The sequence below is a fragment of the Helianthus annuus genome, chromosome 3, assembly GCF_002127325.2.
Source record: "Helianthus annuus cultivar XRQ/B chromosome 3, HanXRQr2.0-SUNRISE, whole genome shotgun sequence".
In the NCBI taxonomy this organism is placed as follows: Eukaryota; Viridiplantae; Streptophyta; class Magnoliopsida; order Asterales; family Asteraceae; genus Helianthus; species Helianthus annuus.
Window position 1 is genome coordinate 169,068,450 of NC_035435.2, and position 15,377 is coordinate 169,083,826.

At 37.1% G+C, this 15,377-nt stretch overlaps 1 protein-coding gene across 1 annotated transcript; it reads left to right on the forward strand.

The window, feature by feature from the left end:
- Positions 1 to 7,845: 7,845 nt before the first annotated feature.
- Positions 7,846 to 11,068, forward strand: LOC110930743 (40S ribosomal protein S3a-like). The gene is made up of 7 exons (XM_022174111.2): positions 7,846 to 7,970; positions 8,049 to 8,096; positions 8,203 to 8,308; positions 9,535 to 9,672; positions 9,760 to 9,945; positions 10,026 to 10,226; positions 10,760 to 11,068. The coding sequence occupies exons 1-7, from the start codon at positions 7,960 to 7,962 to the stop codon at positions 10,850 to 10,852; spliced, it is 783 nt and encodes a 260-aa protein (XP_022029803.1). The 5' UTR covers positions 7,846 to 7,959; the 3' UTR covers positions 10,853 to 11,068.
- Positions 11,069 to 15,377: the final 4,309 nt, after the last annotated feature.

Below are 15,377 nucleotides of genomic sequence, written 5' to 3' on the forward strand. Positions count from 1 at the left end.
TAAGGATTATTGTATAAGAATGGCGTGTGTAATTTTAACGAATCACATCTGCCATGATTGTTAACATGCTTACAGAGGTTAACAGGGGATCTGAATCTTTTAATTAGGTCTTACCGTCTTGGCTGGATCTTAAAAGACACCTGGCTAGGTTTCACTCTGAAGATTCTTTATTTAGGCAGATCAAATTAAAAGGAATGATTTTGATTTATTTCATATATAGTAATAACAAAATGAAATTCATAATATAACATTCCATAAAATATATATATATATTTTTTAATACGATTACACATCGCCCTAAACGGGTCTTTTTAAACAGTACACACCTACATAGAGGTAAATAAGAAACAAGTCCACGCAGGGACTAATACAAGATAAGTGTCCACGCAGGGACTAAAAGATAAGTCCTCGTAGGGACTAAAATACGATAAACGTCCACGTAGGGACTTATTTAAAATAAACATTACATTAGAACATACATAAGGACTAATGGTCACGTTTCTTCTTCTTGCCCTTCAGTAGGTTTGCTAAGCCCTTGAGGAATCCTCGGTGGCTCTTACGTTCTTCCTCGAATTCTCTTTCCACACGGCTCAAACGGTGGAGTATTTCTTCTTGTTCAGGAGGAGAGAAACGTGGTTGTGGCGCCTGTTGCGGAACTGGAGGTCTGGGAGGTGCTGGATACCCATGAGCTGAGTAGTCCGGTATTCCCATGTTTCCATATGCCCCGTCTAGATAGCGGGCATTGTACCTAGCCCCTACCACATATGGGTCGCGCTCATAGTTGTAATGTAGTGGGCTTGTGATGATGGTTCGAACGGGTTGTAAGCCGACGGACCTGTGTATGCAGGTATTGGGTGGTCATACCCAAATGGTGGCGAAGTTGGTGCAGCTGGTGCGGAGTTCGCCTCCTGTACAGGACTTGAAGGTCCTTCTTCTTGTAGTGGCGGGTAGTTGCTACTACTAGAGTGTCGAGGGGTGCTGAAGTGAAATTCCCCTCCTCGGGTGGACATACGAGCATTTGTCCTCCTACGCCTTGGCGGATCAGGTATTACTGGCTGTACCGGTGGCGGAGGTGGTGGCGTAACTGCCACGAAACGTGGATCCTCAGAGGGATCTCGCGGATGTTGCGGCTGTTGTGATGTCTGGGGCATGTGGTACCACTCGTGTTGATTAAACAACGCCATGAAGCTATCTGGTCCCTGATAGGGTGCACCATGAAAGGATGACCCATCAGAGATTTCTATTGGATGCGTGGGCGTACCACGAGCAGGTTCTGTCGGATCAGTATCCTCGTCCATATGATCTTCGGAGAAGTGATCTTGTGGCCCTAACGGAACAAAGCCTGAAGGTTCCTGGATGTAGTCAGCTGGATTAAACTGACCTCTGAAGTATGGGGTAGGGTCGTCAAAATTTCGGTGTGATACCCAACGCTGTAGAGGTATGAAGGAGGGTTGCGGGTTGTTGGCATCATTTTCGGAGTTTGGCCCGAATGAGTGTCGGTATGAAGGCGTTGAACTATGCGAGGTGGAATGCCTCGCAGGTTCATAAAGGTTTCTTCGCCTTTGCGGTTCTTCACTACTTGTGGTCGAAGGAGCTCGCGTATTTGAAGGTCCGGCTTCGTGATCGTGATGAGTAACGATCTCTCCTCTGCCTCTTCTTCCCCTTCCTCTTCCTCGGAAAATCACTGGCGGCATATTTCCTGCTTTCAAAACTTTAAATAAAAATAATAAAAGAAAAAGACAACTTGGAATAACAACTCGAATTTGTCCTATGTTCTTGTCTAGACTCAAGTATGTGCAATTGTGTCACTGAGATTAAACACATTAGGGTAGTGTTTAATTCACTCAATGTTGGCTCTGATACCAACCTGTCACACCCCGATTTCCACGTGTATCACCGGTGGGCCCGGTGGGGGATTACCGTGACGTAGTTGGCAACAATATAGTCAAACCACAATATATAAATGCACAGCGGAAGCTTAAAGATAAATATAATTCAACCATTTACTGTAATATCAAATGTATCACAAGTAGTTGAATAGTATCCACAGGAGGGATCAAAATAAATATAAATGTTGTTCAACAGATAAGACATCAAGCTTGCGAGACTTCTTAAGATGCTAAGGAGCTATTGCCAGCCGATTTCATGTAGTACCTGCACTTAATCTTTTTGGGAAAATACGTCAGTTTACACTGGTAAATACATTCAACCGACACTTTTGAAAAATGTTTAATAAAATTGATTTGAATGCACGAGGCACAAATTCTTTTATAACTTGGGAGAATTATTTAAAATTATAATCTTGTGAACGAATTACATGTTCCTTCTATGCGTTCAGTAGCCCGGATCCTGTCCGGGTTAAAGATCAATAGACACACCAGATTTGCGTAAAACCGAGGCGGGTAAACCATCGGCTACGTCTTTTAATAGTATAGACATCAACCGGGTGTACGCCTACACCCGGGTGTCGAGGTCGTGGCCATTTCGTAAAATGATGCCAAGGATATCTGGGACATGGTCATTAACCCCCCAAAGGCTTTTAAGTAACAAGACTGTTTAAATGAGCCGATCAAATTATTCAATTAACCACCTAAGCGATGGAAGATTTGATGCTCAATCAAGCGGTATTTTATATACCGTAACCCAAGCCCGTATAAGGGAAAATAAGTTAAAAGTATTTACCTTTGCAAGTATTGTCCTTAGTCAGTTAAATCACAGATATCTTTAACTGGGGCTCCTATTCTGGAACGAAGGTTTTAAAATAACCTATTAGAATCCTAACGGGTCTTTATATTAGCCGTAGCCTAGACCGGTTAGTTTCGAGTGATAGATACGGTTTAATCGCGTGAAAGGCGAAAACCGAGAATGGAATGTGATTCTGACCCAACAAGTTCAGAGACTTGTTTTATACGGGTTTAATATTCACACTCTGAATCTTGGGGTCAAAATGATATGGTTTGACCCGTATCGGCTAATTTATGTAAACTAGTTACATAAGCCGAACCGTGCGCGCAATAGGCGCAACGGGTAACCGTAGGAGTCCTACACTGTTTTCCTAAGTCAATATACTTTAAATAGGTTGTGGTATCAGTAGGATACCTTCCATAATGCCCGTAACGAGTTTTAGTTCATTATACGCCCCGTAGGGGTTTTCCGGTCATTTTAAAGAGTTTTAAAAGGGATTTCTGAGTTCTACAGGAAATCTGTGTTTACCGATCAGTTTAATAAGTCTAAAATATCTTATTTATTATTTAAAATCAGTAGCAATTGTAATCGGGTCAAAAGACCTTGTAGAACTCAAGTTTTGGCCGAAAAGGGCATATTTGGTATTTACCGAACCGTAGCCATAACCGCAGGTTATGAGCAGGTTAAAATTAATTAAAAATCTTTAAAAATCCCAAAATATTATTTTACTACAGTGGGTAAAAGTTTTGGTGACGAAATCTTGGTTTAGGTAGGCGTTATGCTAATCGCGCCGTTTATTACAAAAGTTTCTTATAAATGCGCTATTTAGCATAACTCCCATTCTAGACCTCGGATTGGCGTGAAACTTTAGGGACATGCTTAGAATTTAGTAAGCAAGGTTATGGTCCCTTCACGTGTCCGAAATACTCGTTTTATTTTAAAAAGGGCGTTACGGTCAACTTTTAAGTAATTAACGGAAATGCGTAAAAGACTCGGACAAACAACGAACCGGTCACAGAAGGTGATACCATCACGTGACCTGGTCCTAAGAGAGTCCTAAGGCATATCTACATTGTAGTAAAACGGGTCAGAACTGAAGTCAAAGCAAAAGTCAAACTTTTGCGACTTTCGGCTCCGAACCGGGTCAATATGGCAAATGACCGAATCAAACGAGCTTAGACAAGTTAATATACTTAATATCATGTTTTATGAGTGTTCAAACAGGTTTCATAGCATATACATTACATATTATGTACTAAATCGCAAACGGCTTTCTGTTGACTTTTTAAGCATACGTTTGACTCGATATTTGAACTAGTTAGAGTGGTGATCAGGGGGAACCCTTTCAGAGGTTTATTACCCTCCTGAATACCAACACATAACTACTTTTGATTCGAGAATTCACTGGACCATTCGTGATTTATCGCAAAGTCAATCGTTAGTTACGACGGATTGACTTTTTGGCTAAACTAAGCAAAAACAAAGCCATAGAAGGTTTGGCATACTTACAGAGACTTGATGTAAGACTTAGAACTAGAGAAGAACACTTGGGAGCTTCAGAAATGATCAGAGAGTGTGTTTTGAGGTGTGTTCTTAATTGTGACTATACATGGCCTTTTATAGTTCATAAGGAGCCTTTAGATCATTACAACACACCCTACAATTGAGTATGGATCAATGGCAGGTGTCCTAAGGTGCTATGGGTCGAGTAGGGGGCGCCCATAACTCTGAGAAACCCATACTTAATTGTTTTACCGCTTTAAACAACCAACAGCCAATTTTCTGTCGCTGGGCATCGCTTACGGACCGTATGGCTTGGGCCTTGCGGTCCGTAAGCCAGTGGCGGATCTAATTTAATCATTCACCCCCTTACGGTCCGTAAGGCAGGACCTTTGCGGTCCGTAAGGGTTGGTTTTTAAATCTTTTTAAATCTTTTGAAATGATTAATAAAATCTTTGGTAATTAATAACCTGACCTTTTGGGTTTGAAGGGGTAACTTTGCGATTTGGCCCTCGGTTAATTACAATTAAGGCCTCGGGTCTTTTATTCGTACAGTTAAGCCCCCCGGTTAGTTCGAGTATTATCCGAAAAGCTTTAATTTATATTGTTGACGCTTTTAACCCCTCTCGTACGAATTTGATCATAACTTTCTCGTCCTAAAACGGAACTTCACGGAATTTATACAGTATATTCCAGTGAGCGTATTTTACTGTTACAAAGCCTCGGGTACGTCAAAGGGTCACTCAGAGGTATAATTAAACATGTTGACACAGTTAACCCCTGTAGCTTGTAATCTCTCACTTTCTTCCGCGTTCCGCTTCCGTACGATCCATGATTTATTCGTTTGAAGGTACGAGCATCGTTAGGGTTACTGTGCAGTATATTTACCCTTGTTTGACATTTATAACCCTCGAATTTATATACTTTCAAGGTTTGTCAACATTAGTCCTTTATTAAATATAAAACGCCACGTGTTAACTTAAGACACGTGTCAATACGTTATTGGACACAAAATTTCGAGGTGTTTCAGCCTAACACCAACCTATAAATAACACGAAAACGCCATGCATAAATAAAAAAAACAAAAGACAAAACTTAATTAAAAAAACAGTAACAAGGTACAAAACGCCGTGTATTTTAAAACGCAGTGTATCCTAAAACGCCAAAGATAAAAAAAAGCACAACAACCTCCAGAGAAAGTTTATGCATCACATGCCACATGCATAACCGATGCCTCGTGTCAACAAATACAACATAAACAACCTTCTTCATCGCTGGATCTTGGTCAGTGACAACAACTTTTGGTTGAGAACCAACAGCTTTTAGAAAAACTCTTAACAACCAAATATACGTATCAGCAGTTTCCGACGCCAACAATGCTGCACCAAATGTAACATTGCAGTGATGATTGTCTATACCAGTGAACGGTACAAACACCATAGAGTATCTACATATGAAAACGCCATGAGAAATGAAACAATAATAAAACGCCATTGCATGTAAGCTAATAAAATGCCATTGCATGTAAAATATAAAAACGCCATTGCATGTAAGCTAATAAAACGCCAAAAACAAAGAAGTTGAATTATAAAATATTACTTGTTGGAACGATACGTGGCGTCAAACGAAATCACGTCACCAAACACGTGGTAATTACGTTTGGCTTGATCGTCACACCAAAAAAGACCCTTCAAACGATTCTCTTCGTCTGTGATGTAATCATACGAGAAATTAGGCTGGGAATGTTTTTTTTTTCATTCAAATGTTTCACAACCATATCGGCATTATATTCCCCTATGAACAAGTTAATTTGCCTCTTATAGTCCTTAAATTCAACTTTGCTTGCGCCCACGTCTTCAAAACCGCCAAAACAAGTCTTCGTAACATTAAACGCCTTGACAGGACCCAAATTCAGCTTAGACATGCTGTGTATAACATGCTTCTGGAGCTGAGTGAGGTGTCGTTCAGTTGGAAGAAAATGCTTATCAGGACGTTCAACAAGTTCATGATTGTGCTCCTCGACAAACTTATACGCCTTCCAAGATCCATCCTCAAAAAGTACACATAACAGTGCACCACAATCAGTCCTCTTTGAAAAGTTAGATCGCACTACTCGCTCCTTTTGATTGGGGTCCAACGTATCAACCTTCTTGTCCTTATATACCCCAGCTCTCGTACACAAGAAATACTTAATATGTAAGACACCTTTAGAGTTTGTCTTTGTAGTCCATTTATTGACTGAAAACCCACACTCCTTGGCATACTTAACATACATTGAATAACAATCATCAAGGCTTGAGAATACCATGTCCTTTCTGGGCTTTAATTCTTCACTGACGTCAGGAATGATAAATGGTAATCCAGTTTTGGGGCAATGACTTTGACTCGAGGAAGAGACTTCGTCTGAGAAAACACAGGGAGGAACAGAAAAATCAGAAAAACAGAGTGATGTCTCGTAATAACATTATACATTAAAACGCCATTAATTGAATAATAAACAAGACATAATAAACACATAATTTAAAAACGACATGATAAAAAGCAATGAGATGAATAATTAAAAACACTTAACAACATAAATAATTAACAAAATATAACATCATAATGAAAACGCCAAAATTAATAAAACTAATGTTTACACAAATTAACAAAATAGTAATAACTGATATTCACAAATACTACTAAATAAAATTCAAAACTAATCAAATAGATGAAAAACGCCAATGATCGTAAAAACATAAGAAATACACTAGAACGTAAACGACAATTAAAATTAATACTGAAAACTCTAATTGCAGTTCTTAATAATAGATTAAATATCAATTAAAACGCGATTAAATTGCATAATTGAAATAACGCTATTGAAAATCATACAACTCATTATAAAAATAATAATACAAAAAAACGCCATAGAACAATGATAAAAGAACAAAACGCCATATCTGTTGCATGATTTGCTGGAACGAAAAATAGAAAACGCTAACGAATTTTACTTTGTCGAATATAATCCACGTTAAACGCCATAGATCTGAGAAAGGTTGCAAAGGAGGTAACAACTAACAATAAATCTTTGGAGTTTTAATTTGAAAGAGATTTATAACGCGAATAAGGAGGGAACGTATAAAGGGACAATCGTACCCCCGCATAACAATTAGGGCCCCTGCCACGTGTTGGGCCAGGATCCGTTCTCACCGTTCTCACACTTTTTACCGTTCTCTCCAGAACCTGTTTCAAAATATATATGTTACAAAGAGTTAAGAAATCCAACGCCCTTCCTATAAGGACCGCATCAACTGCCACGTCATCAAAAAGTCAAGTCGGATGCAACATCATCGAAAAACCAAGTCAGATGCCACATTATCAAAAAACTTCACGTCAGACGCCACATCAACAAAAAACTAACCGGGTTAGGGTTCAGTTGGTTTGAAAGTGATATCGGCCAATAAGTTGAAAGTTGAGGGTGGTGTAGTACAAAACAAAAGTTAAAAGTGCTATCAGCCAATTGGTGAAAATTAGAATTATTTAAACCCAATATCCCTAAAATAAATTCCACATTATTTTTCTAACTTATTAGACAATGAACGAGTGAAATATACAACTTAACTACACTTTAGAGAACAAATCAAGCATCACTTGAAATATGAGGGACTGTAGTTGTAACTTTCTTAGCGTATATATCAAACCTTACATCCGTCTTAGGGTTTTCTCTAGCGATCGAAAGGTAGGGTTTGTCTCACAGCCGGCGTTCACCTTCACGGAGCTCAAACCGCAACAATGGCCGTAGGGTACTGCATCTCTCACCTACTTTCCTCTACACACATATACACGATACATATTTCAAACTTAATTTTTTGATTGAACAGGAAGAATAAGAGAATTTCCAAGGGCAAGAAGGGAGGAAAGAAGAAAGCGTAAGTTCATAACTTCATATTCCAATTCCTGTTTGTTTATTTTAATCGATGATATGGATCTGTTAACGTTATGGTTATTGATTTGATTGAATAATGTTTGTAACAGAGCTGATCCGTTTTCCAAGAAGGATTGGTACGATATCAAGGCTCCATCGCTGTTTAACACCAGAAATGTTGGTAAAACACTTGTTACCCGTACTCAGGGTACTAAGGTAAAGTTTAATTCGTTATTTTATTAATTTTTGTTGTTTTATTTGTTTATTACTGTCACTTGTAATTAATTAGGTTTAATTTGATGTATAGTTATTCGATAATTGATTTTATGTGGATTTTGATATATTGTGTTAGTGTAATTAGGTTTAAATTTGATTTATAGTTTTTTCAAATGATTTTTTGTGTGTAGATTTTGGTATGTCGTTAGCTTTAGCTTTGTTCATTTGTTCATGTGTTAGTGTGACTTGCAACTACTCTAAGCAGTCGATAGTGGTGCTATAGCAGTCAGCGGACCTCAGGGTGTGTAGCGGTCCAAATAGCGGTGGCCTATGGCGGTTCCGCTATTAGCGGCGCTATATACCGCTAAATACCGCTATTTGGCGCTATTTGAAAACCTATATAGCGGTTATAGCAGTAACGAAGTAGAATGAGGCAACACAGTAACGCAAGTAGGTGTTTGATTGTGTTAATTCTTAAATTATGTTAGATTTGCAACAGGTTTTTGATAATGGAATGATATTACTATGTATTTTGATATTACTATTAATATTTTTCAAAGATATATATATATATATATATACACACATAAATTATGCATGGTATAAAAATTACCGCTATACCACCGCTATAACCTAAATATCATATAGCGGACCTTGACCGCTATTTGATTTTGGACCGCTATAACTGCATAGCAACTAATTAGGTTTGAATTTGGCTTATAGTCTTTTCAACTGATTTTGTGTTGATTTTGATGTATATAGTTTGCTGTAGCTTGCTCTCTTTTAATGTATATAGCTTGCTGTAGTTTTGATGTGTATAGTTTGCCGGAATTTTTTCGCACGTACTCGGGGTACTGATGTAAGCTTCAGTTTGTTATTCAGCACCATTTTACATGTTTGTAATTAGGTTTTCATTTGAATCTATATAGGTTCTGATTTATTGTTAGCTGTAGTTTGCTTCTTAATTTAGATTATTATATGATTTTTTATATATATTTTTTAAATTGATAGTGGATGCTTTTGCTAAGGCAAGCTTAAATTTATATCCGTTGTTGTTTTGAATGTTTGTTACTGTCATTTGTAATTAAGTAGGTTTCAAATTGAATTTATGTAGATTTGTATGCATTGTTAGCTGTATTACATACGGAACTATTATTTGGATTATTATATGATTCTTAATATCTGTCTTTAGAAATTGATAACTAAATGTTGTTATCTAATATCAGATTGCTTCCGAGGGATTGAAACATCGGGTGTTTGAGGTGTCTTTGGCTGATCTCCAGAATGATGAAGATCATTCCTACAGAAAGATCCGCTTGAGAGCTGAAGATGTTCAAGGGAAGAATGTTTTGACCAATTTCTGGGTATGATACAATATTTACGTTATTTTTTCCTACATTTAATATAATGAACGGCGTTTAAATGTTAACCTTTGCATTTTTTGTTTCCAGGGTATGGATTTTACCACAGATAAGCTCAGGTCGCTTGTGAAGAAATGGCAGTCTTTGATCGAAGCACATGTCGATGTTAAGACAACCGACAACTTCACATTGAGAATGTTTTGCATTGGTTTCACTAAGAAGCGTGCTAATCAGGTGAAAAGGACCTGCTACGCACAATCTAGCCAAATCAAGCAGGTATGACGCTCGTCCGGTTTGCGTATGACAACAATGAGGCAGTTTGTCATGGCTAATCTGATTGTTTCATATTGTTATAGATCCGTAGGAAGATGAGGGAGATCATGGTGACACAAGCTCAAACTTGTGATCTAAAGGAGTTGGTTCAAAAGTTCATTCCTGAATCAATTGGTAGAGAAATTGAGAAAGCAACATCTAGCATCTACCCGTTGCAGAACGTTTTCATCCGCAAAGTCAAGATCTTGAAGGCACCCAAGTTTGACATCGGGAAACTGATGGAGGTAAAACGCTAAATTTTGTTTATGACATTTTAAGTTATTCAACTAGATTTTTGACCCGTGTCGTGCGTTGCAGCGGCATCCTTGTGTTTCGACTTCGTTACACACGTTACGATTATGACATTAACGCGTGATGCTCGCGTGTGACGTGACTCGTTTTTTACTTTGTCACACACGTTACGTTCGTGACATTAACATGGTTAGGCTTAGATAAAAGAAGAATTTAATGTCTCACACGTTGTGGTGTGAAGTCGTAAAACTAATTTTAACAAAAAGAATTGACATGTTGGAGAAAATGAGACGTCAGGTTATTAAGTAGAAAAAATTGGGGGGGGGGGGGGGTTAAAGTTGTCAATTATCAAAAAGTTAAAGAGTCAAGGTGTAACTTACCAAAAGATAAGGGTTAAATGTGTAAAATATCTAAAATTGGAGGTGAATCTTAAAATGCATGGTCCACCGACCATGCATTTTAAGATATAGAGTAATTTGATTATTACTGACAGGATTGTTGTTTATGTACTTGTATTAATTTGTAGGTTCATGGAGATTACTCTGAAGATGTTGGTGTGAAGTTGGACAGGCCTGCGGAAGAAGTTGCTCCTGAAGCGACTGAAGTTATTGGTGCTTAAATGAGGGTTCATTACTTGTTTTCTATCTTTTACTTTTATTAATTTCATGGACTTGAAACAATCTCGGGTGTTGTTTTTTTCTATAGAAGTTAGCGTCAACATTACGCCTTGAACGCCTATATGAAATTTTTGTAGTTGACTACCGGTTGTTAAGCTGCTTTGTCGTGGTTTGACATCTTTTTCATCGGAAAGTGGTTTGCTCTTCTGGAATGAGTATTTATTTGTGTGTTATGTTTTTATGTTAGTTAAACCATGGGTTAATGGTTTTTTAAGTGGCGTATGGCTAAGCCGTAAGCCATAAACTTAAGACCCGTCTTTATAGACTATTAACTTCCCTTTTTGTGTTTACTGATTCTAACCATTCTATATGAATGGTGGCTTTGCGAATAATATTTGCTTACACATACTGGAAAGGCCTTAAAATTTGTTCACACACCACCGAATAAAGTGAAGCCACTGACATCAGTGCTGTGAGATCACTCGCTGCAATGGTCACTGTAGCAGATTAAAAACTGAAGCCTGTTAAGGTCCCTTACCTTAAACGGTCAGCGATGCCGTTAATCAATTAACCCCTATCTCTGGTATCGTGAACTATAATTGTTGTTACGTTTTATGGTTATGGTTTTAATTGATGGTTGAAAGTTGATAACACACGAAGGTATCATGACAAACCTAACATAGATGAGTGATATAATTTTTAATATGAAACATCTTACTAGATTACAACTTTACTCCCATCATAATAAAAAAAAAACTTATTATTTACAAAAAAAAAAGAGTTCATTATGGTATAACTTTAAACACAAATAATTAGTTATATTAATGTATAATTTCGCGGTAAACCCGCCAAAGCAATGCCAATTGATAATATACTTTTAATGTTATCGATCGATTTAAATTTAAACACAAATACTTATTTATATTGATGTATAATTCCGTGGTTAACCCGCCAAAGTGATGCCGACTGATATAATTTTTAATGTTTCGATCGATTTTAAATGTGTGTCGATATCGTATCTAACATTTTTCTATTGGTCGCTCGCTATATAGTGCACCGATGCAATAACAAACTGGACCAGTACTAACAGAAACCCTGCAGCGTAGCATGAGTAATATATTAGGAGTTTTAAATACTTTCATAATAAACACCCCGCCGCAACATATGGGGTAGCGTCAACTCATTACTAATTAAAAATAAACAAGATGGTGCATATTTGTCAAATTATTTCAAATTGGAACAGTTAATCCAGGTATCCAATTATTTCAAATTTTAAACAATTATTTATTTAACAAAAAAGAACTTTAGATTCACGTTCAAATTCAAATTTGTATGGAATATCCATTAATTTGGAATAATTTATAAAATATATTCAAAACTTTAAATTTTTTGTTATTATTTTATGTTTGAAATCATCGGATATCATGCATAAACTTCAAAGTTCGTAGCATTTTGTAGAGGAAAAACGGTGATGTTCATATCTCAAGTCTTGTATAGGTAGATGAAGATCAGATTACATTAGTTTTTCAATGAAAACTTCAACCACTTTTGTAGCATAATTCTGCAATATAATAAATAAGAGAAAACAACTTCAAAACTTGTAGCATTTGATAAAGAAAGAAAAAAACCATGATGTTTATTATATGTCAAGTCATGATCATTGGCCTTCATGGCTTGATGAAGATCAGACTCCATGAGTTCACGCCTGGTGGTAACATGAATGATGTGTTTAATTTAATTCGAAAAAGGTCTGGTATCCTGAAATTGTTGAAACATCTATACGAACCATGTTACCATCACCTACACAGGTTTTATGTAGTATCTGAACTCATGAAATCAGATCTACATCAAGTCATAGAGGCAGAAATAAAATATGGGAGATGCCAAGAAAAGCACGAATTTAATAAGATATATCAATTAAGGGGAAAGCGTGAGCCCCACACAAATATTTATATTTCTTTTTTTTTTTCAAATATAAATACTAGTATTTATTTATTTGTGTTATAAATTCCAATATTCAATTTTTAAACTATTTAGAATTTCATATAATAAAAATAACACACTAATTAAAAAAACTACAAAGAAAAAAAAAACTACATATAATTTAAAAGATAACCTAAAATTAAAAACTATATATCCATGTTATATTTTTTTATTATTTCTTCTTTTATATCCAACGTTATTGCTATTATGGGCCGGTAAGGTGATCGACGGGCATAGCGAGAAATTTCATATCTTCGCATTTTTCTTTTAGAGATATCTTTTTATCGAACGACGCTTGGATATTTTTCCTGATCTCGATCCTTTGTTGTTGGAGAAAATTAAATGTATCAATTTTGGTATTAAGATCTTCCAACTGCTCGGTGTACAACCCTTTACCCGAGGCCGAACCGGGGCCGAACCCGATCTCGATCTTTGAAGCCGTTTTCTTTACGTGTCTCTACCGGGTGGGAAGGTAGGAGAATCATCAAAATCATCCAAATTAAGATCAAACTCTTGATCACGAGCATCAGAATGAGCTTGGGACGTGGGTGTTCTTGCACTTTTTGATGAGGTTGACTCGCTAGCAGGAGGAACTCTCGGCCATTTCAAAGCGTACCTACATACATCCCAACAATATATGTACTTGAACTCGTTCTTCTTGTTCTCTTTGTATGATAGCAACACGTTCTTGACAATGTCAACCTCGGTTTCACCGCTTCTTGGCGCGTTCTTCGCCTTATGAAAACAAGCGTTGAACGCGGTGACTTGTGTATTCATATCCCCCCACTTCGACGAGAGGATCATTTTCATGATACACCTCCCCCTTTGCATTTGCGCATGAAATGTTTTCTTGATCGAATACCAAAAATATTTTTTGTGTCGTGAATTCCCTATTCCAAAAACACAAATAATATTATAGACATTATAATAAAACTTAAAACAATAATATTGTAAACATTAAATAGGTTATATGGAAAGTATACACGGTTTCCTATATACGATGCGATTCCAGTTAGATCAGGACACGGTGAGTATACCATACCGTGTTGTGGTTGTTGTGAATGGCCGTGTGTAATGGGTATTGTTGATGATGCGTTGGACGGTTTGATAGCGGGCTAGGGTTCGGGTTTTCTTGGTATCCAAAGGGGTTGTTTGGGTCGTAGCCACGGTTATAAGGATGCATTGTAGAATGTTGTGGGTTGATTTTATAAAAAATAAAGAGATATGGTAGAAGAAGTAGAGAAGTGGTAAAAATTGTAAAAAAATGGTGGGCATAATATGTAAATAATTTTTTTAAACTAGTCGTTTGTCAACGACTACTTTGAACCAGCCAACCATAGCTCGCCATGTCATCCAACCCCCGTCCCACGTCAGGCAGAACTTCCACGTCAAGCCCAACGGCCAACGCCGAGGCGGGGTGGTGTAACCGCCCCAACCCATGTTCCACACCCCATAGTCTAACAAGAACAACATGAATGAAAAGGAAATAAAATCAAACCCAAATAAAAGCAAAAAAATATGCTATGCTCTATTCCATAACATAACATACTCTGCCCTCTAGAGCATATGGGTTGTGGGTCAAATTCCAATACTCTCCCACAGGGAGTGTGTAAGTTCATAACACCCTACTTGTCAAGTAGGAATTGTAGCTGTGGTGCTCCTAACCCCTTTGTGAAAAGATCCGCTACTTGCATCTTTGTGTCAATATTGATAGGAATAATATCGTTCATTACAAATATAAACATATCACTAAGAGTCGGTGACATGTTAACAAGTCATTAACCTGTCTAGACACGAATTTTATAGGTCATTAACGTGTCGACCTGTTTAAGATACGAAACCTGTTAAGTCTAAACACGAAACTTATTAAGAACGTGTCGTTTTGTGTTATGCTAACACGTCCGTGTTTGAAATTGTCCGCTCTATAGTACGGGATAGAGGAGAGAGAAATGAGATGGTGGTGTTCCAAATCGAAACCCTTTGGTGCAGTTCGGTTGATTGAAGAAAATGGTTTATGCTGATCATCGTAGTTGAAGAATGTTTTTGGTTGCGTACAAGTTTGATATTCGGTAAGGCAACTTACTCAACAATGTCGTTAACAATATTTTATATTCTTTACCAAATAATCACACACACATGCATTTTTGAAGATCAATGCTCAGTCGTTATTCACCAACTCTTATTCTCTGCTAAAAATTACATGCGTTTTTTTAATCAATGATGAATTAAAATAAACTAGAACAAGAAACCAACTGTTATGTTCTCAACTAGAAATTTATAAATAACAATCTTAACATGCATTCATTTTTAAAGATCCTAATAATAGGCTTGGTACTAGTGGGATTTACTGGGTTCGGTTGTTGTTGTTGTTGTTTTGTTCGCTTGCGGCAAGTAGTTGTGTTTATATTAAACTGATTATGATTATGATCATTAGATTTTTTTTAAGTTAGAAAAATTACATAACAATAGCAGGTAAACGGACAACAAACTGCGTCGCTAACCTTTATTTAAATAGCAAATCCAATTCTATCAAAAACAAAAACA